The 23961-nt window shown below is 46.4% G+C and overlaps 1 protein-coding gene across 4 annotated transcripts in view; it reads right to left on the reverse strand.

The window, feature by feature from the left end:
* The window catches only part of LOC146185319 (venom metalloproteinase BumaMPs1-like), a 67487-nt gene that overhangs the window by 10534 nt on the left and 32992 nt on the right, over positions 1 to 23961 (reverse strand). For all 4 annotated transcript variants that reach the window (XR_014707986.1, XM_084606259.1, XM_084606260.1 and 1 more), the window contains 4 exons: positions 23566 to 23621; positions 10476 to 10584; positions 5606 to 5773; positions 3018 to 3162 (listed from right to left, as the gene is read on the reverse strand). Coding sequence is in view for 3 of the 4 variants with exons in the window: in XM_084606259.1 (XP_084462385.1) it covers positions 3018 to 3162; positions 5606 to 5773; positions 10476 to 10584; positions 23566 to 23621 (478 nt within the window). In the remaining variant the exon portion in view is untranslated. The remainder of the gene's footprint in view (positions 1 to 3017; positions 3163 to 5605; positions 5774 to 10475; positions 10585 to 23565; positions 23622 to 23961) is intronic.

Raw genomic sequence — 23961 nt, forward strand, 5'->3', positions numbered from 1 at the left:
AATGGGAGACTTCGGGAGCCACTCGGTAGCTCAAAACGTACAAGTCAATGCGGCTAATGGGGTTTAACGTCCCGAAGAGCCTCAGGTTATGAGAGACGCCGCAGTGGAAGGTTGAGGATAATTTCAACTACCTAGGAATTCTTTTACGTGCACTGACATCGCACATAAACGGGCGCCTCGCATTTCGCCACCATCTAAACGATGACGACAGTGTCATTTCTGCGGTACATGACGTCCACATATTTCATCATTACGGCAAGGTGCCGCCTAAGCGCCCTGAGAAGGCCGAATAACGTCGTGATTAAGCATTTTCTCAACTTGGCTGGTAATGACAGCACGTTCTTTAGATTAAACCCGATTGGATTACTGTTGGAGTATCGTCCGTAATAATACGATGTTTTACAAGGTGTGTTCGGCCGACGCGCGGCAGCGACACAAATGCGGTTTTATTGCGATCAAGGAGGTTCGTCAGGACGTCTTGCTCCTTCTGCGGCAATGCCGGGTTGATGTCGTACTTGACGTCGGTGAGGACCACCTCCTGTTCGCTCCAATAATCACGAGTTAAACCTTGCGTGTATGTAGTTTCAGCGATGGACCCGAATAAGCTACAGTTGTTCTCTTTTTAGATATCGATGTTAATTGCTGAAATTGGTGAGAATTCGATTTTGCGATCTTCGAGAGAGTCACCAGCCCGAGCAATTTCAATGCCGCGGTCAAGAGCAAAGGTTATTTACTCTCTACGGCACCTTCGGCTTCCCAGATGGTGTGCGCACCACCGGTCACATTTTTTACTGAAGCGGGAAGTAACAGCCACGTGCTCATCGACAATGTGGAGTGGCGCCAACAGAATGCAGCTAGCTTCGAGGATATTCGCTGTCAAAAGCTGAACGAATGGTATTGCAGGTCGATGCCGGCGTCCTTTACGTCAGGAAGTCTATATCCAGCATAACGTCTCTTGGGCAATCAGCTAGTACAAGAAACGTTGCAGGTATGTTCTCCCTTGTACAGTGACCTGCGCTGTGCACGTTCCTCTGGGTGTAATCAAATGTCATCCAGCGGTACGTATCTGTGGACCGTCCAAACCCGTCGCACATTTTTTGAGTGCCGGGGCAAATGTTCTATTGAGTATAGAATAATCAGCCCCAGTATCCACCAAAGTGGTTACGGTGATGCCGTCAAATGAAAACTCTGAATCGGCTGGCGGTGGCGCTTCGCGGCGGCATTGTCGAAGTGTCTGCTCTCGAGTGCGGTGCGTCGAAGGAGTGTGGTGTCGTATAGAGACAATCGGACTACGAATAAGTTCGTCGGATTGTCGGCTTGTCGTAAATTTGTGCGGCTTGGTAACCGTTGTCGTCTCTGTGTTCTTCGGCGTTGGCAAATGGCTTACGTCGTTGGAGGTCCTGTAGTTTTTGTCGTCGAGCAGCCATACGTCCAGAGGATGCTGCGCCTATTAAATTTCTCCGACTTCGAGACTGCTCCCGTGGCAAGGGTGAATCATAGCGACGGTGCGAAGGTAATCGGCGACATTGACCGAGTCCGGGTGAGAAAGGTAATCGGCAATCTCCATTGGGCGCTCTTCGGCATGCGGATAGGGAGCACCGAGGGAAAACCTGCGATGACCAATCGCTTCGTACGGGCAGCGACACCAGACATATATCAGCTTCGCCACAATGCTAGCACTGCAGCCGGTAGTCCGCGGTTCACCAGACATCAGTTCGGGACGCCTGATCGCTGGACGATGGTCTACGGGGAAGGTGGCATTCGTGGAGCGGCTGGCACAGGGGCTTCGTAACGTGGTGTCGGAGGCGGTAAAAAACGGCTGGCGGCGGCAGCGTCTAATTTTTTGTGGCTGTGGAGAGGTTGCGAGAAGCGGCGACGTACCGCTTGTTTCACTTCTCAAACAACATCGGTAACCGACGCAACGTGCGGCTTTACCGGTGTAAGCAAAAGTTTCGCCCGCCTCCATGCGCAATGCCTCTAAGAGTCTCGCTCAGTGAATCTCCTTATGATACGATGGCTCCCTCGGTACAGGTAGAGAGCATCGACACAGTTCTGCACTCGTAGTGCCGGGCTCGCATGTCAAGCGTTCTCTCGAGGGAAGTCGATTCCTCTACGAAAGCATCCATGGTCGCTGGCGGACTGCGCACCAGGCCGGCGAAGAGCTGTTCCTTCACAACCTTCATCAGTAACCGCACTTTCCGCTCTTCTGACATGTTTCAATCTGCGCGGTGAAACAGAAGCTTCATCTCCTCCGCGTACGCCATCACACTTTCATTTGGGTGCTGGATGCGCTTCTGCAGAAGATCGGCATTTTCTATGCGGAATGTGCTAATGACGGCCTGCAAAAAGTCTGTTTGGAATGCATGTCCCATATTTGCAGATGAAATTCATGGTTGACATACCAGGTTCTCCCCGAGTCATCAAGGAACAATTAATACATGGCGCAACTTCGCGTTAGCGTCCCAGGCATTGAAGGTGGCAACCCGGTCGAACTTTGCACAAATACTTATAGGCTGTATCAGGCTAAAGCTTAGTGCGGAACTCCCCCTAAACAACACTTTGAAATTAAAAGTTGTGGTGTCCAGCTCTGAAGGCCGTTTTCTGGGCCAACGTTACTAGTAACGTTGGCGTGGGCTTTGGAGGTTGCCGAGAGTCAATAAATCTTGACCTTACGTGGCCAAGGAGAAACATCCCACTGATCTGAATAACCTTCACTCAAAGGAAGAAAGTAAATGGCCTCTCTCTTTCTCTCTCTTGTATTTTGCTAAACCTAGTGTCGCAATGATCCTTCCACCAAAAAACAAAAGTCACAATTAAAAAATGTTCTGCACCTTTCTGCTCTTTTCGCAACAATTTGCCCTCCATGGCAGAGCACAAGTAAATAAAACCAAAACTTCTAGAGAAATCAATGAGGTCAAAATTAAGAAATCAACAAGGCAACTTTGGCTCATAAATCATTTTTGTTTTCTCATTATCTCCCAGTTTGACAAATGAATAAAATCTTCCGCTTCACTTACATGCTTGTATACTACAGCAGTATCATCGTGGTGGCGTTTGCAGAAATCGTCCAGAGAAGTCCGGATGCTCTCAATAGCAGGAAATGTCAATTTCGCAGTCGACTTTTTGACAGATATGGTGGTCAGGCAGTGTCCTGCCTGACTCCTAATATGAAAGAAACGAGAGAGCGGAAAAGCATGAAAGCATGTCTACCACATAAGAACATTTTCTACGAACCCTTCGAAGCCGCGTAGAAGATTCTGTTTTAAATACTAAGAGGTGCACGCAGTAGTAGTTTTATGTATTGGTTATGCTGCCCGGCGGACGCTATCTGTGTGTGTATTTTCATCGCAATTTCAAAAATTAACTAAAATTAATAATCACCTTTTTATTCACAGCAGCTGCATGCATGTAAGGTAAATTACTTTATTCCCCGCTTACCATGAGCATTACAGAAGGGGCAGGTTTAGGGGCAAAAAAACTGCAAAAGCAGCTTCACAAGTTCTAATTCCCGTTTATTGGCAGCAGCTGCACTCGGGATGAGAGCGCCAAGAAAACATTGGTAAAAAACAGGAAAAAAAGGAGAAAGAGAAAACAAAACACAAAACCCAAAAGAAATTAAAACCGCACACTCAAAACTTGTTAATTTACAAAGCCGCATACATAATATCACAAAATAGGCCGCAACAGGTGCGATTTTGCGCTCAAATTAAATGCAAAATATCTATAATTCACCACAGCTTTGAATAGTGAATACAGCAACAAATTTAATGACCGACTGTCACAACTGAACAAAAATGTGCATCAACATTAATGCCGAAAATAATTGTACAGACTAGACAGCGAAACAAGTAAGAAATCGATATATTCCGAGATTTGTGTATTAGGTAATACTTCGATACCGCAATTAGTACGAAAGTGCGTTACATACCAGCATTCCGTACTCCCTGTTTGGTATTGAAGTACCAACTGAAGTACCAAACGCGTTAAATTTTCTTTAAGATTAGCCATTGAACGGATATCAAAATTATTCGTTTTCGATTCAATGATATATGCATGTGTTAACCTGAAATTGTACAACAAACGCTAATCTTTTGGAACAACGGTTTACTAGGGAAATCCCATGGCACATCACATTTCTCTTTAGAAACAATTTGTATACTAGTATTCCTGCCTCCTTATATACGATATCTCTTCGCGTATCCACAGCTTCAGTAAAGTGCTTACGGGAAATCAGTTGTCTCTCTGCATATTCTTTTCAGCACCTGTTGACGATGAAATACAGCTGGGCAGTGATGCTTGGAACTCCGTGTACCATTGCGATAAAAACAGATGCGAATAATTGGCGCTATAGGCAGCGAGCTGTTCGAATTTGTTTTTATGGCTCATGTGCAGGCATTGTTTATTATGTATTCAAATGATTAGCTATTCCCTATAAGTAAATAACAAACTATTTAGGTTGTATTACGGGCAAAGTAAAAAGAAAAATAAACGCAATTTTTACATTGGCTTCGTTTCGAAAAGACGATGGGCAGCAAAATAGCGTTCAAGGATAATATTTCTCAATTGAAGTTTAAGAAGTGCTTCAAATTATTTAAAAATATTACTTTTTGTACAAAAGTCGTCACAGATGCACTGGTTTGATCTCTTCAGATGGATTGTACAGCAAGTTGGACATTATTCAGGCCATATAGTGTAATAAAGAAATGATCATTGAAGCAACATTAACAAAACATCTGCTAATTTATTTTTTATTTCAGGATACGACATTATATTGCAAAATTGAAGTCCTTCAAATAAAAGGTGAGTAAAGTTTATCTAAATTTTTGATCGTCATTGTGGCTTTAAACATCGAACGCGAAAAATACGCTTTTGATGGTAAGTTGCCGTCACAGTCTACACTGCCAAAATTACATTCCTACGCGTGGTGTCGTTGCGGGATTTATTTAAATGTCTCCTGCGCCATAAAGGACAAACTGCGTCTGTATTGCATGAAGTTATCTTCCGGACTAGTTAAGCCGCTTGATTGATCAATGTATAAGGTGCAAGAAAAATACATAGGCCTACAAGCGCGTACTCGCCGTCTCGTCCAAAGTCTTTAATTTCTGGCGCCTTACTTTGATTACGAAAATGCCAGTATAATCTACTGGTAGTCTGCTATAGTTACTTAAAAAAATCATTCAAGCCTTTGTTATTATCTAGTTTTGCAGAATTTATCTCGTTCGTAAAAAATCAAGCTAAACCTTTAAAATATCAGAAGAGTACTATGCGCTTATAGAAAAGTGGCTTCATAAAATAAGGGAAGAAAGTTAAGGCAGTGTTAAAATGCATGATATTAAATTATTATCAGGAACAAAAGATCTTTAATAACGCTTTAATTTCATTTATGGCAATATAACTTTTTCCTGATTTCTATCATAAAAATAAATATGCAACTGTTTTTTTTTTTTTTCATATTTAAAGCGGATATCTAGGTAAAACCGCAATATTTTGTCAGTTTAGGGCAGGTAGGGGAGAAGGAGGAGATTAATGAACGCAAAACTACCAGTAGAGCATAGCAACTCTGGCAGCTTTTGTTTCCGGCTCTCATTGCTCACAAAACACTTACAAAATGAACTCCGCTATTTGAGTGGTGCTGCAGTAGGAGAAGTCGTGCCTTTTCCCTACTCCCAAGGAAGGCGCCATAATATTTTTGTTTCCGGCCGGGCAATCGGCTGGATCAATTTGGCTGGTTGAATTTACTCCTCGTTTCGATCCGTCATGGTACGCACCCAAGCTGCAGAGAAAACGTGCATGATGTAAGATGTCAAGGAATCATCTACTCATGCAAAAAGCAATCATTGTCATGTCGTATAAAATTATGAGATGTCAGACACAGCTGGCCTCAGAGCAGTTTTTACCAGATGTGGGCTTTGCAAAGCATCTGCAATATGCAAGAATATTTTTGTAGCGAAAGCTACATTGGCCACGAACTTGCGATTTCGCCGTGGCGGTGCTCCGCGGAGGCACAGAATGACCTTGAGCCGTCGCCTAGCAACCGACGTAGCTGACGGACGCCGCGCGGTGGCAACTACCGCCTGCCCAAGTCACGTCCTTGGTTTTTCGCTAACAACGTGGACGCCAAATTTTGTGGTAATTAGGTATTTAACATTATCTGTGTAAAAGAAAGGGAACACGGAATTGAACCTTGAGGTATGCCAGTGTAATATTAAATGGGGGTGGAACTGGTGCCGTCTCCTTTTAAATGCGCTGACGACGACTGCACACCGGTGTTACCAGCTACACAGCGCGACTCTCTGGTAGTTTGGCTTAGCGTTAAGTCGATGTGGAGTCTCCTGCGATGTGGGCTCAAACCCAAAACGACACCGAGAGTAGAGCAGCGGAACATCAAGAAAGCACTCTGTGGCTATGCTAGTACGATGATCGACTGATTGCAGCCCTCACAACTGTATGACCAAAGGTGGCGAGCCTGTATAATATTCAGAAATGTGGCGCAACAAACACAAACACAAGAGAAGAGACACAACATACGCCCCACATTTCTGAATATTATGCAACACCAACTAGCCCATCAAGCCGTTATTTTGTGTGCGAGCCTGTGTTGCATTGTGAAGGAAACAATCCGGAACTCAATAGAGACTTCGAGGTAGAAGAAATACAGGCGGCTCTGCTATCCATGCGACTATCTCACTGAATCTATCAATGAGTGCGAAAGAGCTGGAAGAATGCCCCTGGCGTAGAAATCGCCAGACAACTTTATCCCTGAACAAGGAAATAGACAAATATTATTAACCTCAGTCTGGTATCACTCATTTCCTGTGCTGGAAAGATAATAGAGAAAGCAGTACATTAAAGCCTTCCGGCGTGCTTGGAAGAATACAATTGCATACCCCCCACCATATTTGGCTTTCCACACGACACGGGCGGATGTAACTCAAGATGGAAGTCATTTGCTTGGCCAGCAAACGCTACATTAGAGCCACTTAGATTTGGATCCCAGGGATGCTTTTGATTATTTGAAGCACTCCTAAGATTCTGGATATCTTGTGGAAGATGCAATCTGGACATAGTGTTTTGAATACATTAAATATTTTTCACAAGGCAGACAAGCCGATATAAACATTGGTGATATGAGTGCCCTAGCATTCTGTATGGGCTGTAGCAGTCTGTGGCAAGGAGCAGACCTCTCTCCTCTGCTCTTCAACATTACTTTTATGCTTTTCCAGAACCACTTGATAGCCTAGAAACAATTTGGTACGCCCTCTAAGCAACGACGTCACTATATGAGTTACCTGGGTTCACCTGGGGCAGAGGGAATAGGTGCTCCAATAGGCTGCATCGAATGTCATGAAATACTGCGAACGACGGCGGCCTGCGCTGCTTTCCAAAAGGACCGGAGCTGTTTATCATGCGCACAATAGATGTACTCCCTGCTGAAATTGCGTTACGAAATACTGCGATCCCTGATATGAAGACATTGCTTATCCTCCGGTTACTACTAAACAAGAAGGGTACCAGCGTAGCTATCTGCATACAGTATACAAACAATTAATGCGCATAATCCCCCATATTACCGCTAAAAAAAATCCAGTGGTGTTGAAAGGCGCTCCTCGGTTGGTTCAAGTATTTATATTCAGCAAATCATGTATGTGGCTCCGTACCTTCGGATGACGAAGTCTGACATTAACAAATGCACTCTTGTCATTTCTTGCTCTTTTATTTGCTTCTAGTTGCCTCGCGCTAAGTTCACCATGAACTATTTCCGGATGATAAGCAGAACAGCATACAAGAAGGCGTTGAGACTCTCGGGCAAGACTTCTACAGAGCACTTACTACTTTGGGGTGCTGGCGAAAGCAGCGGTAGTGGTGTAGAACTTTTATTCACGCCTATTTACAAAGAGAGTGGGGACTAGGTTGAAGAGCCAACCCCTTACAAAATCTAGGAGGAGTCCCAAATCCGGAACCCTTGTAACTTCCGCGGCAGCTCATGCCCTCTTCACGAGAGCTTTTTTGGCTCTCTTTGTTAAAGCAGATATTTGGTCGAGGAGGACTCCAGACCACAGCGGCCAGCGTATCACTCCACTATACTCGCCGCTTGTGGCAAGTTGGCCACAATCTCTGCCGACGACTCATGGGTTACCCACAGCGTGATCTCTTCACCATACAGGACATACCTGATTCTTGGGACATCATTAAGCAGCGCGGGGAGATGAGTCATTACGAGATTAAAGGGGAGGATAGAGAGGATGGTTCCCTCTGGGGTTCCTCTTGTACCTAAATGCTGCGGGCCATGTTCCTGGTCTAGGATGCGTATATAGGTTAGCGATCCGTGAGCAATTGTCGGATTTACCTGAACGTGTTGCAGCCACAATTAGTCTAGAAAAAATGTGTGAGAATGACGTCGTAGGTCACGTTGTCCAATGCGCCTTTGAGTTCCAAAGCGAGGACCACTTTGTGTGTGCGCAGTGTGACGTGCGAGCTGACAGACCCAACTCTCAGGTCAATATGACAGACTGTCCGTAACAAAAGCTGGGCATAAGGTGTTGGAAGACTTCAAAATCAGCTGGCCTTGCTAAGCGGAAGCAATACAGTACATTTTGAAGGAGTGGAGGTGTACATTTGGGACACTTCTCCTCCATAAAAACGTGCACCCGAAACATCATCAAACAAAGAGGAGTGCGAGGGCCAAGATGATGAGAGCAGCTACTCTAATTCAGATGAAGCCTTCTTTGTGGATGTTGTGCGTCCTGTAGGATAGTTGTTGATAATATGAGTGTTACTTCAAGAGCAGGTAGTCCATGGAGTTTCTATTCGGCACAGGAGAATTTCAAAGTTGGAAGAGGTGGTGCTCGTCAAGGCAGCTTCATATAGTTATTCCAAATGCATCATTAAAAAAAACGCAGACTGTGTACGACAATTATATATATGCAAGGAAAAATCGAGCTCTAGTCTGCAAGCTACTGAAACAATGTGAGGTATGCGATTATTTGGGTAATATGTCATCAGGGCGCAGAGGGTAACGAGCGTGCACACACCGCAACCCAATATTGCCTCCTGTGGAGTCTCTCCTCCTTCCTCCCTGAAGTCTACGGCTGCCCACTGTCATTATTAACATATTCAGACATATTCCAGCACTTTCTCTTAACACAGCAGAGGTTCTCGGGCCCACCGAGAAGATGAGTTAAACAGAACTGTGTCATTTATGTCAATAAGAAACCACGTGAATTAATATGCCTGTAAATCATCATGCTATAAGGGAAGAATTCTTTTCAGACGAATGTACATTTTGCAAGGAGAAAAGTGATAGTGTCATATGCTTTACACTCAAAAAACTAATAGTGCCTCACGCGCTACAAAACAACCAAAACGGGAAGGATGAGAGGCAGCCCTGTCCAGTTCAGACATAGAGGACCCGGATTGAGTATCCGACCAACCTTCCTATAGTTTCCCTCCTATTTTCCTTTCAATAAAACGCTTTTATCATCATCATCATTGGCAGCATCTTGTAGCTATAAAAGCTCGGAACCACCTAGACTTTCCTCGACCGTGCCTTCATAGGCGGAGAAGAATGTCCAGATGTAACTAGTGATCCGCATGGTCTCACACGTCCAAATTACATTACGTAAATGCATAAAATACAGTAAGCATCCAATTTTGCCCTGGTGTCAACAAATGACAGGCTTAATTATCTTTAGTAGTCACAGGGCTAGGCTTTTACCCCGCTGTCTTTGGCTACGCACTTCTGCAGATAGTGGCGCTGCAGCGCGGCTGCCGCTACTAGTATTTGAGGCTCTACCATGGTGCAGAGGCTCACAAGGTGTACCAGAGAACATACACTTTCAACCTTCTGTGTAATTTCGCTTTGATTCTCAATTTCGTTTTCTAGCGGCCGTTGGCTGCAGGTTAGAAAATTGTGATTATGTTTTTTGACCTGCGAAACCAGTACGTTTTCTCAGCACTAAAAGAGACGTTCTTAACAGCGTACACATAACAGAAGTCCGGGTACTCATTTTGTGAAGTGCAGGCGCCAGCCTTCAGTCTTGCGACATGAACACAAATATATCACAATATATCAGAAATGAAGTAAAACACGAAGTTCTGCCCTATTAAAAATAACATCAGGCGTTGCACGCAAAGTTACTTGCTATTTATAATGGGATCACGCTCTTTGTTCAACCGGAGTCTTCTCGTTTTCTATCAGGTCTAGCAAGCATTAATGTGCAGTGCAAACATATGACATTACATTTGTCAATTTTCTATCGCAGGCGTCACAACACAAGTCTCTCGACTTAAAACCTTTATTAGAGAAAGACTGAGTTTGGTTAGGCATGGCGAAAACTGTGTGTTTATGTCTGCCAAAGATACAGTATAAACATTTGCACGTCTTCTGGTTGATGTTTCCTCCGTTTTGAAATATTGCAGAGCTGCTCAGAATATTTCTAGAGTTCCTAAATGATGCCTAAATAGGCGCAACTTACAGATGTCCAATCTCGTGCGCAGTTGTGTGAGCACTGCTGAACGTTCGAGGAAGGTCTTCAATAAGTGCAGCTTTGTGAAATCCGCAAGCCCCTCCGACTGCAGCCAAACCTGAAAGGAGCAAACACAGTATCAGTGTTTACCGAATGCATTCTTACCCAATGCATCGAAATATCTAGAGTAGAAATTAGACCTTTGTATTTGGCCTTCTTATACACAAACATGGCACACGACAACGTAAACAGGAAACTCATGTGGAACATATTAAAAAAAAAGAAGGTATCGGTCATGAGCTAACAAATTTCCTACGGAAAATATACCGGGATAACGAGATAACAGGATAACAAATATACCGGGATACGAAGTACGGAAGCTGTCAAGGTATGCAAAGGATTAGGACAAGGTTGTCCTCTTTTACCGCTGCGCTTCATGCTTTATACAATAAATATGGAACAGAGGATACAAGAAGGCAACCTAGGTTTTAACCTGTCATATAGATTAGGCGGAAAGATGGCAGAGCAGCGCCTCCCCGGTTTAATGTATGCAGATGGCATTCTGTTAGCAGACAGCCAGGAAGACTTGCAAACTCTAGTTACGTATTGCGGAGGCGGAAGAGATGCTCTAGGCTTACGTTTTAGCGCAGTTAAGTCGAGTCTGGTGATTTTAAACGGCTCAACTTATCACGGTCGTAAAATGCAAGGCCATTAAACACCCAGAGTGGCAGAATGTAAATATCTCAGGGTATGGGTAAACGAAGGATTGACATACATTGAAAAGCATGAGCAATAACTTAAGGCAAAAGGGCGACGAAATTCTGGGATAATGAAGCATAGGGCATTGTGAGGACATAATAGGCATCAGGTGCTGAGGGGTATTTGGAGCGGAATTATGGTGCCCGGGCTTACTTTCGTGAATGCGGTTTTGTGCCTGAAAGCAGAGGTACAGTCGACATTAGAAATCCATCAGAGCCGTCAGACGATTGGCCCTGGGTGCCCACGGCAAAACCACAAATGAGGCGGTGCAGGGAGATATGGCCTGGGTATCTTTCGAAGTATGGGAAGCTCAGAGTAAAATATTATATCAGGAACGGCTGAGGAAATTGGACAGTAACTGGTGGGCCGGTAAATATTTAAATACCTATACCTAAAATGCGTTGGCTCACAATGGAGGAAAAGAACTAGGAAACAAACCAGTAAGTACGATGGTCTCAAGGACGAAGAAATAAAGAGCGTTAAGCAACATACATAGAAAGTAAAGATTGGATAAATTCTGTGGAAAAGAAACAGAGTGTAGAACTATACCGGAACTGGAAGAGGCAGATCATGAAGGTTTGGTTTGGTTTGTGGGGTTTAACGTCCCAAAGCGACTCAGGCTATGAGAGACGCCGTAGTGGAGGACTCCGGAAATTTCGACCACCTGGGGTTCTTTAACGTGCACCGACATCGCACAGCACACGGGCACCTTGCTTTTCGCCTCCATCGAAAAGCGGCCGCCGAGGCCGAGATTCGATCCCGCGTCCTTGGGAACAGTATTCGAGTGCCGTAACCACTGCGCCACCCCGGCGGGCAGGTCAGGAAGGAAACTTTCTTTGAAAACTCTTTGATAACTCAAGAGACAGTACCCTACTTTTTGAAGCTAGATCAGGGGGCTTTAAAACATGCCGCTACAAAAAGAAATTGAACCATGAAGTTGACACATGTACAGTATGTGGTAAATTCACAGAAACAATTAACCATATTTTACTCGAATGTGACGGTATCCATCCGGGAGTCGATGCAAGAGCAGTCACTCTCCCTGAGGGCCTGGGATTTAGAGATACCAGTGGACGGGTGAATGAACCTGTGGTGGAAGCTAGCAAAAAACGATTGGAAGATTGGTGGCTTAAAAGTAGACAAGTAACCTAATGTTTGTAATGTAAAAACAAATTCTATAAATGGAATGTTGGTATAGTTCAGTTAACCGATATGTAAAACAAAAAGTTATAAAGAAGAAAGAGCATAATAGCAGCTACTACTCCCCCGTTTAAAAGGGGACGCTCCTATATTCCATCCATCCATCCATTCATCCACACACACTCACACACACGCATACATACATACATACATACATACATACATACATACATACATACATACATACATACATACATACATACATACATACATACATACATACATACATACATACATACATACATACATACATACATACATACATACATACATACATACATACATACATACATACATACATACATACATACATACATACATACATACATACATACATACATACATACATACATACATACATACATACATACATACATACATACATACATACATACATACATACATACATACATACATACATACATACATACATACATACATACATACATACATACATACATACTGTGAAAGAAGGCTAGGTTGAGACGTCAAGGTCGTGACGGCAAGGCCAGCGATGCCTTGTCTAGCGTTTTAATCCGGTGACAAAACCCAGGCGCCTGCCGGAGCCGGCGCCGCGGGACGATGATGATGGTATGTACAAATTAAAGATGAAGATCATGGCACATACAAATTAAAGAACATCCACGGAAGGCTCAAACAATCTTCCCGGGGGGTCGGAAGCGGCCAGCCTGGCCGCTCCTACCTAACCGATGCATCGCGGCGCACAAACGGTTTCAGGCGAGACACATGAACAATTTCAATTCCACGGTGGCGTCGATCAGCTGGGGGATCAACAGGCGTCACTTTGTAGTTCACTGGAGAAGTTTGGCTTATGACCTCATAGGGACCTACGTAGCGTTGGTGGAATTTGTCACTAAGGCCAGGGCTGCGCAATGGTGTGTAAAGGAGTACTTCGTCACCAGGACGAAAAGAGACCACTCGATGTGTAGAATCATAGCGAGTTTTGCGGACTTCCTGGCACGCTGCCGTGTTGACGCGGGCAAGATGACGGCATCTGGCCACACGAGATAAAAAATGGGTAGGTACTGATGTGGAGTAGTCGGGCGTAGAGAAGAAGGAAGCGTCGAGAATTGTAGTGGGAGGACGGCCGTAAACAAGGAAAAACGGGGAGTAACCGGTAGTTCGCTGTACTGCTGTATTATAGGCGAATGTGACGAATGGTAGAATAGTGTTCCAATTTCGATGATCTGGTGTGATGTACATTGATATCATGTCCGACAAGGTGCGATGAAATCGCTCAGTCAGACCGTTAGTCTGGGGATGGTAGCTTGAGGTTGTCTTATGAAGGGTGGATGAGGCGTGAAGAACTTCGGCAACGACTTTCGATAAGAAGGCTGTACCGCGGTCACTTAGGAGCACCCGAGGAGCGCCGTGACGCAATACAATTGATCGCAAAAAGAAATTTGCTACTTCTTCAGCGGAACCAGTCGGTACAGGTGCTGTCTCAGCGTAGCGCGTAAGGTGGTCGACAGCTGTTATAACCCAATGGTTACCCCCATCGGAGAGAGGTAGGGGACCATATAAGTCGATGCCGATTACGTCGAATGGCGTGGCGGGACAGGGAATAGGTTGTAGAAGGCCAGCGGGCGAAGACGTCGGCCGTTTGCGACGTTGGCACAGAGGGCAGGATGCGACGTATTTGGCAACGCAGGAAGATAGGCCAGGCCAAAAGAATCGTTTTTTCACGCGGTCGTAGGTTTTGTCAAAACCAAGGTGGCCTGCAGTAGCGTCATCGTGGAGAGCCGCCAGTATACGTGGGCGAAGCACACGCGGCACTACTGGGATCCAGCGAGTTCCATCAGGGCAATACACGTAGCGGAGTAAGATGCCATCTTCGAGCTTGAAATTGCGAAGCTGTCGGCGAAGCCTAGCATTGGGAGGGTCCGAAGCGCCGATAAGGCGGTCGATGATAGGACGGCAGTAGGCATCGGCTAATTGCTGTGAGCGGAGAGCGTGCTTGTTCTCAGAGTCGTTAAAACAAACGGTTGTGATATAAGTCGGGCAAAGAGATGGTCGGCTCTGGTCAGAGGTGGAAATGAATTGGGAAGAAAAGCAGCAAGTGGATTCCGAAAGGGGACAGCGAGAGAGAGCGTCGGCGTCTTGGTGTTGGCGACCAGATTTATAAGTGACGTCGAAATGGTATTCTTGCAGGCGTAGAATCCAGCGGCCAAGTCGGCCTGTCAAATTTTTGAGTGAAGACAACTAGCAAAGAGCATGGTGGTCGGTCACGACTGTGAAGTGCCGACCGTATAGGTAAGGGCGAAATTTTTGGACAGCCCAGACGACAGCAAGACACTCCTGCTCGGTAATGGTGTAGTTTTTCTCAGCTGGAGTCAGAGTCCGACTGGCAAAGGCAATCACTTTCTCACGCGATGTTGCATCACGCTGCAGAAGTACAGCGCCAAGACCGTGACCACTGGCATCGGTGTGCAGGATAGTTGGAGCGCTGTCACTGAAGTGGCCAAGAACAGGATCTGATGTGAGGGCGTGCTTGAGGTCATTAAAAGCAGTTTCGCACTGCTCAGTCCACACGAAAGGGCTGCGTGCTTCTAGTAGCTCATGAAGTGGTGCAGCAATAGTTGCAAAATGCCTTATAAAACGCCGTAAATAGGACGCGAGGCCTAGGAAACTGCGCAAATCTGTAGTCCGTTGTGGACGAGCAAAGTTCAAGACCGCGATTATTTTTTCAGGATCAGGGCGAATGCCGTCATGGCTGACCAGATGTCCCAATATTCTAATTTCCTTCTGTGCAAAGTGGCACTTCTTGGTGTTCAGCTGAAGAACTGCCGAAACGAGACAGGTGAGGACTTCATTCAGGCGCGTGAGATGGTCATTAAAGGTTGCCGAAAAGATAACAATGTCGTCCAAGTAACACAAACAGGTTCTCCATTTTAGGCCACGAAGTACAGTGTCGATCATTCTTTCAAATGTCGCTGGTGCGTTACAAAGTCCGAAAGGCATAACGTTAAATTCGTAAAGGCCATCGGGTGTTGCGAAAGCGGTTTTTTCTTTGTCGTCCTCGTGCATAGGTATTTGCCAATAACCTGAACGGAGGTCCAAGATCGAAAAATATTCGGAGCCTTGGAGGGAGTCAAGGGCGTCATCAATTCGCGGCATCGGATATACATCTTTGCGGGTAATTTTGTTGAGTGCGCGGTAATCAACACAAAAGCGTACCGAGCCGTCCTTTTTTTTAACTAGCACTACTGGGGAGGACCATGGGCTTGTTGAAGGACGAATTATATTGCGATGGAGCATGTCATTTACATTTTCTTCGATTACTTTTCGTTCAGAGAGGGAAACCAAATAAGGCCGTCGGCGAATGATAGAGTTACCTTCAGTAATGGTGCGATGGTGCGCAACACTAGTCCGTCCCAGAGGTGTGGAAGTGGCATCAAAAATGGCTTGGTGGTGTCGAAGCAATGTCAGCAGTTCTTGGCGTTGGTTCGGCGGGAGTTTAGGATTAATAGTCTTTGCGAGAACAGAAAGAGAGACGTCTGTCGAAACACGTTGCTGAGGCGGAGGGGCGGTGAGCACCATCAGGGAAAAAGGTTGAGCATCCACCATACAATTCAGAGAAGTTCCTTTTGGGAGCACGAGGGATTCACGTGAAGTGTTTGTGGCTACTGCTGTCGCTGAGCCGTTGTGGAACCGGACAAGACTTGACGGGAAGGCGATGCCGCGTGGAAGATGACTATATGATGGTGCAATGGGTACGTCCCTGTCAGTGATGTGGTCAGAAACAACAGTAAGCAGTTTTTCGCACTGAGGAGGCAAAACAGTATCAGCGGCGGCAACGTGTGGATGATGTCGTTCAGAAAAGTCAGATGAAAAATCGCTGTCTGTCATATGGATAACACGGTCACCACAAGAAATTAACGCTGAAGCGGTTGACAAAAAATCCCATCCGAAGGTCGTGAGATGCGCACAATTTGAGAGCACAGCAAACTGCACATGATGGCGGATGCCGTCGATAACAACTCGTACGGTGCACTTCGCTGAAGGGCGCAAAGGGACGTCATTGGCTCCACGGAGTTCAGGCCCATCATATGGGGTTGTCACTTTTCGCAAACGGTAGCACAAATCAGCATGTATGACAGAAATTGCAGCCCCTGTATCAATCAAAGCTTCAACCGGTAAACCTTCAGCGATAACATCAATCACGTTATACGGGCGATCAGGAGGACTTTTAGTAAGTTCGCAGAGTGCAGTTTGACCTCCGGAAACTGCAACACTTAGTTTTCCGGATGGCGGACAGGGAGAACCGTTGCGGGGCGGAGAGGGGAAACTGAGCGGCGGTATGGGGATGTGGACCGGCGTCGGGATACATGGTTCCCACGAGGCTCAGAGGAAGATACTGGAGGTGGGGAGGATCGTCGAGGTGGGCTTGGAATAGACCGGCGTTGATAATATGAGGTTGAAGGCATGTCGCATTCGAAGGTGTAACCACGGCGCTCGTTCTGAAGGCGGCGACGACAGAAGCGGGATATATGTCCTCTAATACCACAGTAATAGCAGACTGGTCGGGGGGGACGCCAAGGTGCGTAATTGGGTTGTGTAGGTTGAGCCATCGCCATTGCATTGCCGTGATTGTATGTTGGTGCTGGTTGGGGCGGGGGAACTAAAGAAGGGGAGGATGCAGCGACTTGCGCGTAGGTCGGCGCTGGGCGGTTTGCAGAAGGTTCGGTTGTCATAGGGCGGCTGATGGTAGCTAACTCTTCTTTAATCATGTTACGGAGAACGGCGTCATTAGGAGGCGCGGAAGAATGATCGCAGCCATGTCGACAGAAAGGATTGAGGGCTTGAAGCTCCTCGCGGATGATTGCTCGAATCATTGCCCGCAGATCAAGGTCAGCAGAGGTCGGACCAGTTGTGAAGCCGGGCTGTAATCGAGAGGACTGCAGCTGATCGAGGCGTTGACAGGTCGCAATAATTGAATCAACACTTGAAGGATTCTGGGCAACTAAGGTGTGATATGCCATAGCATTGATCCCTTTTAAGACGTGGTGCACACGTTCAGATTCCGTCATGGTGGGGCTAATGCGCCGACAAAGTGCAAGAACAGCCTCTATGTAAGACGCATATGATTCATCGGGACCTTGAAGGCGGGAAGCGAGCTTGTTTCTCGCGATCTCAGTCCGAACTGCCGGGTCGGCGATGTATTGGCGGAATTGCTGTTTGAAAGTGGTCCAGTTAGTAGTGTGGGGTTCGCGTTTAATAAACCAGTTTCTGGCGACCTCAATTAGATAGAACAAAACGTTGAGGAATTTTAAAGCATCGTCCCACCGGTTATAGGCACTGCAGCGTTCATATGTGTCAAGCCAGTCATCCACGTCTTCGTCACGACGACCAGCGAACAGCGGTGGGTCGCGTTGACGTGTGGGCAGAGTCGGAGACATCGGTGCAGCTGAGGTAGAGGGTCCGGCCGGGTCGGGATTGCTCTCGGTGGAAATGGTTATGGTGGTAGTTGCCAAACGACGACCGGAACGTAGCTCCAGCGAGAGGCATCAAGGGGATCGAATTCGACCTCCACCACTTGTGAAAGAAGGCTAGGTTGAGACGGCAAGGTCGTGACGGCAAGGCCAGCGATGCCTTGTCTAGCGTTTTAATCCGGTGGCAAAACCCAGGCGCGTGCCGGAGCCGGCGCCGCGGGACGATGATGATGGTATGTACAAATGAAAGAGGAAGATCATGGCATATACAAATTAAAGAACACCCACGGAAGGCTCACAATACATACATACATACTTACATACATACATACATACATACATACATACATACATACATACATACATACATACATACATACATACATACATACATACATACATACATACATACATACATACATACATACATACATACATACATACATACATACATACATACATACATACATACATACATACATACATACATACATACATACATACATACATACATACATACATACATACATACATACATACATACATGCATACATGCATGCATGCATGCATACATGCATACATACATACATACATACATACATACATACATACATACATACATACATACATACATACATACATACATACATACATACATACATACATACATACATACATACATACATACATACATACATACATACATACATACATACATACATACATACATACATACATACATACATACATACATACATACATACATACATACATACATACATACATACATACATACATACATACATACATACATACATACATACATACATACATGCGCCGTAACCACTGCGCCACCCCGCCGGGGTGGCGCAGTGGTTACGGCGCTCGACTACTGTTCCCAAGGACGCGGGATCGAATCCCGGCCTCGGCGGCAGCTTTTCGATGGAGGCGAACAGCAAGGCGCCCGTGTGCTGTGCGATGTCAGTGCACGTTAAAGAACCCCAGGTGGTCGAAATTACCGGAGTCCTCCACTACGGCGTCTCTCATAGCCTGAGTCGCTTTGGGACGTTAAACCCCTCAAAACCAACCAACCAACATACATACATACATACATACATACATACATACATACATACATACATACATACATACATACATACATACATACATACATACATACATACATACATACATACATACATACATACATACATACATACATACATACATACATACATACATACATACATACATACATACATACATACATACATACATACATACATACATACATACATACATACTGCCGCATAGACGACGCAAAAGATGACTGGGATCACAAGCGCGAGCCTGGAAGAAGGAAGCTTGAGCGCAAGGCTCGTTCTAGTGGACTATTAAAACCATATCTCGGCTCGGCCCTCCTTGGCGTTCTATGGAGACGTGACACTGGTGGAGCGCGCTGGTTTATGCATAAGACTCCTTCCGGCAGTCCAAAGCGGATCCCATACATCGGCACGCCTGTCCATCGCGCTAACCACCGCCTTCTAGGCCTAGGCTCGGAGTACAGCCATCTGCCGAACGACTCTTCAAACGTCCAAGTTCGTCAGGTCTCCCAAGTCATGGCACATCCCAACCCTACGCCGGTGACTCTTCAGAACACCAAGGTACCAGAGTGTTTTCGCTGAGAAGCGTTTGAAGATGTGGAGGACTGGCTCGACTAGTTTAAGCGCGTGGCCAATATCAATCAATGGAGCGCAGACCAGAAGCTCTCCAATGTTTATTTTGCCCTTCAGGATAATGCTAAAACGTGGTTTGAAAACAGCGAGACCCGCCTCTCCACATGAAATGACTTCCGCCGCCAGCTGGTAGATACTTTTGCGAGAACTGACTGACGAGGCAATGCGCTGCACCTGCTTGAAGTACGCATCCAGAAGCTGAATGAGAGCGTGGCTATGTTTGCGGAAGACAAGGCCAGCCTTTTTTCGCCGTGCCGACCCTAATATGAGTGAGCCAAGAAAGCTGCGGCATCTCATGCACGGTGTCAAAGAGCAGGTGTTTACCGGCTTGATACGCAACCCACCTAAAACCATGAGTGAGTTCATTAAGGACGCCATGGCTAACGAGCGAGCCCTCCAAGACCGGTGCCGCCAGTACAACCGACCTGTCAACTGTACCCCGACGACTGCGGCGGCGCGAGACATTAAAAAAATTGTCATTGAGGAGCTGCAGCGAATTACGCTACGAAGGCTCAGTTGTCAGAGGCCCTCGTGAAAACTGTGAGGAATGAAATTCGGTACGCCCTACAGCCGTCTACACCATGTAACGAGTCTCATCCAGTCGATAACGCGGAACCCCTTTCCGAACCATACAACGCTCCAAAACCGGTCAGCTACACGGCGGACATTCTTGCACCTTACCACGAGCCGCAACCCGAGAGCTATGCCGCGGTCCTTCGTTTCCCGCCTCCAGACTACGCCCCACCGAGCTCACTGAGTCGTCAGGAGACGCGGTTCTTCAAGGGACCTCAGTGGGCGGCTTCCAGGCACTCTCAACGGCGCCGAACTAACAGGAGGCGCAGTTATGACAGCCGACCACTTTGTTTCTACTGTGGACAACCTGGCTATGTATATCGGTACTGTCGCTACCGCAAAGAAGGACAGGCCTTTCCGCCTGCTTCTGCTCGCCGCCGCTTCGACGCTGACTCCGCCCAAATCGAGGACTACCCTCCGGTCAGCGGGGAAACCGAATCACCGGGCTTCAGCCGCCGCTCCTCCCCATCGCCACAGTGTTATTATTCGCCGATGCGTCGCAGCACTGCTGACATTAGCGGACGGCGGTCCCCTAACCCTCGCCGGAGAAACCTAGCGAGGGGAGGTTGCAACCAGTCGAAAAGTGCCAAACCCTCACCACCGCCGCAATTGCCAACAACCCGTGCTTATCACGCCACCGTTAACATCGACAATGCCGCACCAGATGATCAGCCATGACGACGAAGTTGACAGCGCCGACCTTGCCGCACTTCCGCCGCAGATACCGAAAGAGACAAGCAACTTAAATAAAACTTGTTGCTGGGCTAGCTGGTTCATGATCATACAGGGAAAAGTAGGAGCAAAGAAAAGACAAACGGCCTATCCTGTCTCCTCTCTTGTGGTTGTCTTTTATTTTTGCGCTTACTTTTCCCCGTATGAGACAAGAAACCCAGATAAATTTGTTAGCGCTGACCTCGCCGTTTCCATTGATGGGCTGGAGGTACATGCTCTCGTGAATACCGGGGCGGATTTTTCAATTATTACACAGAAACTGGCCGACACGCTGCGCAAAGTAATAACCGAATGAACTGGGCCAGTAATAAGAAGTGCTGGGGGTCAGCTACTGGCACCGACAGGGAAGTGCACTGCGCAGATAGGAATAGGAAACGCGGTGTTTGTTGGCAGCTTCGTTATTCTTCCTGACTGCTGCAAAGACCTCACCTTGGGCATGGACTTTCTGCATCTTCATAGAGCTGTAATCAGCATTTGTGACAGCGTCGTTGCTTTCACTAATAATCATGAAGACCTTGGTTTTGCGCAAGTACCACTGATGCCCTTACGCGTCGCCAGTGAGACGGTGACATTACCTCCGCGATCATGCAATCTTGTTGATGTGAAATGCGACGTGGCGCATACTGGCGATGGTGTCGCCGTTGCCCTGGTACTCAGCCGAGGTGTTTCTATAGCTCGAGGGCTGGTCAACTTGACCAATGGGCGTACCGAAGTGCTGCTGACAAACTTCAGCGACGAGCATCAGTAAATTTCGAAAGGCACAACTGTGGCTTTTTTCAACAGCCTCCCAAATGCGAAGCACTGCTGCTTACTGCAACAGAAAGGATCAGTGTGCAAGACACCCGTAACCATCGTCGATGTGAGCCCAAATTTGTCTTCTTCAGAACGGGACCGCCTTTTGGATCTCATAGATCAATTTTGAAACTGTTTTGCTTCAGAACAGCGGATCGGAGAAACGCCTTTAGCAAAACATCGAATTATCACGGATGAGTCGATTCGCCCAATTCGACAAAATCCTTACCGTGTGGCTCCGAAAGAACGTGAAGCCATTCAGCGCCAGGTGGCCGTAATGCTTAGAAACGACGTTATCCAGCCGTCACAGAGTCCCTGGTCTTCCCCCGTGGTACTTGTTAAAAAGAAGGACGGCAGCTTACGATTCTGCAGACTAACGCAAGCTCAACCAATTGTGACCAAAAAAGATGTGTACCATCTCCCTCGCATCGAAGATTCCCTTGATCGCCTACGAAATACACGTTACTTCTCATCGATGGACTTAAAAAGTGGATATTGGCAAATCGAAGTAGGTGAGAGGGATCGGGAGAAGACAGCATTCGTCACTCCCGACTGATTGTATGGTTTAAGGTCCTTACGTTCGGTTTATACTCGGCAACCGAAAAAGAATGCCTTGCAGTGGTATGGGCGGTTATGAAGTTCCGCCCTTATTTCTACGCTCGCCCCTTTCCAGTAGTCAGTGACCATCACTCTCTCTGTTGGCTGACGAACTTAAAGAACCCTTCATGGAAAGAAGCACACGGATGCAGATTGCCTTTCGGCGGTCGAAACTTCCACTATGACCGATGAAGACATTGCGTAGATGACGCAACGCTTTCTTTCCTAAAGCAGCAAGAGGACCAGGAATTGCTCCCTCTTATTGACTTCTTGGAGAAGCGAACTATGGTTGTGCCTAAGATTTTCGCCCGAGTAATCTCTTCATTATTTATTCGCAACATACATATTATACATACATACATTCATTATGTTATGTTATGTTATAGATGCTACGTTATCTATAGATATCATCGCATCACTGTTAGTGTGAAGCTCTATCACAAACAAATTCGAATGGTCCGTGAGGTACTCCAGACATGTTATTAACTAGAAGTCTTTAAGACCAGTAGTAACTGTTCTTCACGAATTTTCTATGAAATATGCGTCCCTACACGGGACCCACATTCCTGGGTCCGTATGCCTAGTTTGCTTCGTTATCCAAAGCGTCGCTATCTCAGTGACCTCGAGTCATCTAATTGGTTTGGTTTGTTTTGCGGGGTTTAACGTCCCAAAGCGACTCGGGCTATGAGAGACGCCGTAAAGGAGGACTCCGGAAATTTCGACCACCTGGGGTTCTTTAACGTGCACTGACATCGCACAGCACACGGGCGCCTTGCCTTTCGCCTCCATCGAAAAGCGGCCGCCGGGGCCAGGTTCGATCCCGCATCCTTGGGAACAGTAGTCGAGCGCCGTACCACTGCGCTACCCCGGCGCAGTGGTTGGGGAAAACGCTTGTACCGGATGTTGCCACTACAGAGCCGGAAGTAGGGACAACATTCAGTTTCGGCGCTTTCACCACCAATCAGATGACTCGAGAATTTGTATCAGCTACCGTTCGAGCTTGGCATTAAGACGGACTTTAGTAGGCAGTATTGAAGGCCGGTTTCCTCGTGCTTCGTTTGCTTTTTTTCTCAATTCTCTGAATGCACGGCAGTTAGAGGAGACAGTGCTGGTCGGATGTTCCGGGGATAGAGGAGATAGGGTTAGTCGGATATTTAGAAGATAGGCGGCCATTAGAAGTATTATGCAATTTTCCTTTCAGTAAGTGCCCAATCAGGCCTGGTTCGATCAGAACCTGCAGCTCTTATTTCAACTTACCAACAAAATTTTCATTCAGGTTGTCTGATTTTGAATACGTTCCGGCCAAGTCGAGGCTGAAAAAAGGAAATAACTGTTTGTCGAAGCGGTACACTTTCTGAAGAAAACTAGAAGTGAATGGAGCGCTATAACCCGGAAAGAGAGAGTAACCGACTTAGAGAAAGTAAAAAGGCCTTGTAGATGTCATTTAGCTGCTATTGCAGCTTCCTGCTTCGTCTCCCCAATTATTTATGAAACTATATAAAATAATTGGCGCATTAGTGCCAAAAGGCATGCTCAAGTGCTGTTTTCGGCACGTCCACTATCAGAGCAGAAGGCCAAAATGCCACAACTGCCTCAGCTACTAAACCTTAGCACAGGAATAAGAAATGAAATGACGTTTCGTAATTGCATTCA

Source organism: Amblyomma maculatum, chromosome 6, assembly GCF_055883805.1.
Source record: "Amblyomma maculatum isolate TAMU_Amacu chromosome 6, ASM5588380v1, whole genome shotgun sequence".
NCBI classification, from domain to species: Eukaryota; Metazoa; Arthropoda; class Arachnida; order Ixodida; family Ixodidae; genus Amblyomma; species Amblyomma maculatum.